Source organism: Babylonia areolata, chromosome 32, assembly GCF_041734735.1.
Source record: "Babylonia areolata isolate BAREFJ2019XMU chromosome 32, ASM4173473v1, whole genome shotgun sequence".
Lineage (NCBI taxonomy): Eukaryota > Metazoa > Mollusca > Gastropoda > Neogastropoda > Buccinidae > Babylonia > Babylonia areolata.
The window spans coordinates 12556415-12558914 of NC_134907.1; the positions used below are offsets into that span (position 1 = coordinate 12556415).

Sequence of the window (2500 nt, forward strand, 5' to 3'; positions counted from 1 at the left end):
GTTCAATGTTAGATGTCTGTATGTGTGTGTGTGACTGAAACCTGTGGATCTTCATTAACCTCGGAACCATCTGTATGGCTGGGGGGTGGGGTGGGGGGGGAGGTGAGTGTATGGCGGGGGGGGGGGGGGGGAGGTGAGGGGGAGGGGGGACTGGCAAAGAGTTCAATGTTAGATGTCTGTATGTGTGTGACTGAAACCTGTGGATCTTCATTAACCTCGGAACCATCTGTATGGCGGGGGGATGGGGGAGGGGGGGGGGTAGGGGGAATGGCAAAGAGTTCAATGTTACATGTCTGTATGAATAGAATAGAATAGATTTTATTGTCATGAAACCGTAAGGTTTATAAGACACAAGTGCAATGGTAAATAAATGAATGAATGAAAAAGACACAACTAATCAATTAGTTAATGCAGTAAATTGCAGCAGCATTCATAAACAAATTTTCCTAATCTTGTTTGTATATATTCATCATCTATAATTCATGTATGAATGTGTGACTGAAACCTGTGGATCTTCAAGAACCTCAGAACCATCTGTGTAGTGGGGGGAGGGAGGGGAGGGGGGGGGGAGAATGGCAGAGTTCAAATGTTACATGTCTGTTTAATGTAATGTCTGACTGAAACACTTATTTCTAAGGTACACTGATGGTTTTTTGTTTGCTGTGAAAGAAGTTGTGTTCTTTACATAACCAATTGAAATAGCACATGTAAAATTCTGTTATGGCCTTTCTGTTGAATAAACCATCTAATCCCTTCTTGTATCTCTCTCCATATCTCCTTTTCTCACAATCTCACTCACTCTGTCTCACCCCCCTCTCCCTCTCTCTCTAATTATCTGGTCTCACTCACACTCTCTCTCCTCTCTCTCTTTCACTCCTTCTCCCTCTCTCACTCCCCCATCCCTCTCTCTCTCTCACTCCCTCTATCTCCCTCTGTTTCCCTCTCTGTCTCTCTCTCACACACTCGCTCCTTCTCCTCACCCCCGCCCCCCTCTCTCTCTCTCTCTCCCACTCTTTCCTCCTCCTCCCCTCTTTCTTTCACTCTCTCTGTCTCCCTATCACTCTCACTGCTCTCTCTCCTCTCTCACTCTCTCTCTCTTACGCACACTCTCTCTCACTCCCCCCCCCCACACACACACACTCTCTTTCTTTCCCTCCCCCTTCTTGCTCTCCCTCCCTCTCTCTCACACACACACTCTCCCTCTCCCTTCTCCGCCCCCCCCCCTTCTCTTTCTCTCTCTATTCCTCCCTCTCTTTCTCTCTCTCTCACACACACACTCTCTCTCTCTCTTCTCCCCCTTTCTCTCTCACCTTCAGAACATTCCGGTTATCGCTGTTCACGGCCAGACTCATCAGGTCCTCGCCTTGGTGGTTCTTCACCGTGTGGTCCGCCCCAGCCGAGAGCAGCATCTGAACGCATCGGGCGTGCCCGTAGCGGGCCGCGTTCAGAAGGGCCGTGTCGCCCGCCTCGTCCTTGTGGTCGACCTGGGCCCTTCTCTGCAGCAGGAAGTGCACGATGTCCGAGTAACCCTCGCGGGCGGCATGGTGGATTGGACGCTCCTTGCCGCGGATGCATTCGTTCGGGTTGGCTCCTGAAATGACATGGGAGGGCGGACGGTGCGTGATAGCCCAGTGGTTTTTATTTAACCCGTTCACTGCCAACTTCGCATTTATGCAGCAGCTAGGTAGAGGACCCCATGTCACTGAAGAGTGACCAGATCATGGGTCTGTTATCCAAGAACCTACTGCTCTTTATGTTCGGTGGTAGGATAAGTCATATATTTTCTACCCATCAATGGGGGGGAATCCCCAGCTGTACTTAGACGCCATATTCACTGTGTTTATATCACAAGGGAATTTTGCACTCTGAATTGACTGGCGGTGAAAGGGTTAAAGCGCTGGGACTTGTATTTTGTAGTTGTGTTTGTATTTATTTGTATTTGTATTTCATTTTATCACAACAGATTTCTCTGTGTGAAATTCGGGCTGCTCTCCCCAGGGAGAGCGCGTCGCTACACTACAGCGCCACCCCTTTTTTTTTTTGTATTTTTTCCTGTGTGCAGTTTTATTTGTTTTTCCTATCGAAGTAGATTTTTCTACAGAATTTTACCAGGAACAACACTTTTGTTGCCGTAGGTTCTTTTACGTTCGCTAAGTGCATGCTGCACACGGGACCTCGGTTTATCGTGTCATCCGAATGACTAGCGTCCAGACCACCACTCAAAGTCTAGTGGAGGGGGAGAAAATATCGGCGGCTGAGTCGTAATACGAACCAGCGCGCTCAGATTCTCTCGCTTCCTAGGGGACGCGTTACCTCTAGGCCACTACTCCACTTTAGATCCGTGGGTCCCGTGTTAAAGTCCAATCTTGGTAAACGGCACCTGGTGGGTAAAGGGTGGAGATTTTTGTGGGGTTTTTTCCTGATCTCCCAGGTCAACGTGATTATGTGCAGACCTGCTAAGTGCCTGGACCCTCTTCAAGTGTGTAATTTTTTTTTTAAA

The 2500-nt window shown here is 48.6% G+C and overlaps 1 protein-coding gene across 1 annotated transcript in view; it reads right to left on the bottom strand.

The window, feature by feature from the left end:
* Positions 1 to 2500, bottom strand: part of LOC143276509 (uncharacterized) — a 49128-nt gene that overhangs the window by 19385 nt on the left and 27243 nt on the right. Inside the window, 1 exon segment of the mRNA XM_076581047.1 lies at positions 1311 to 1591. Coding sequence (XP_076437162.1) covers positions 1311 to 1591 — 281 coding nt within the window.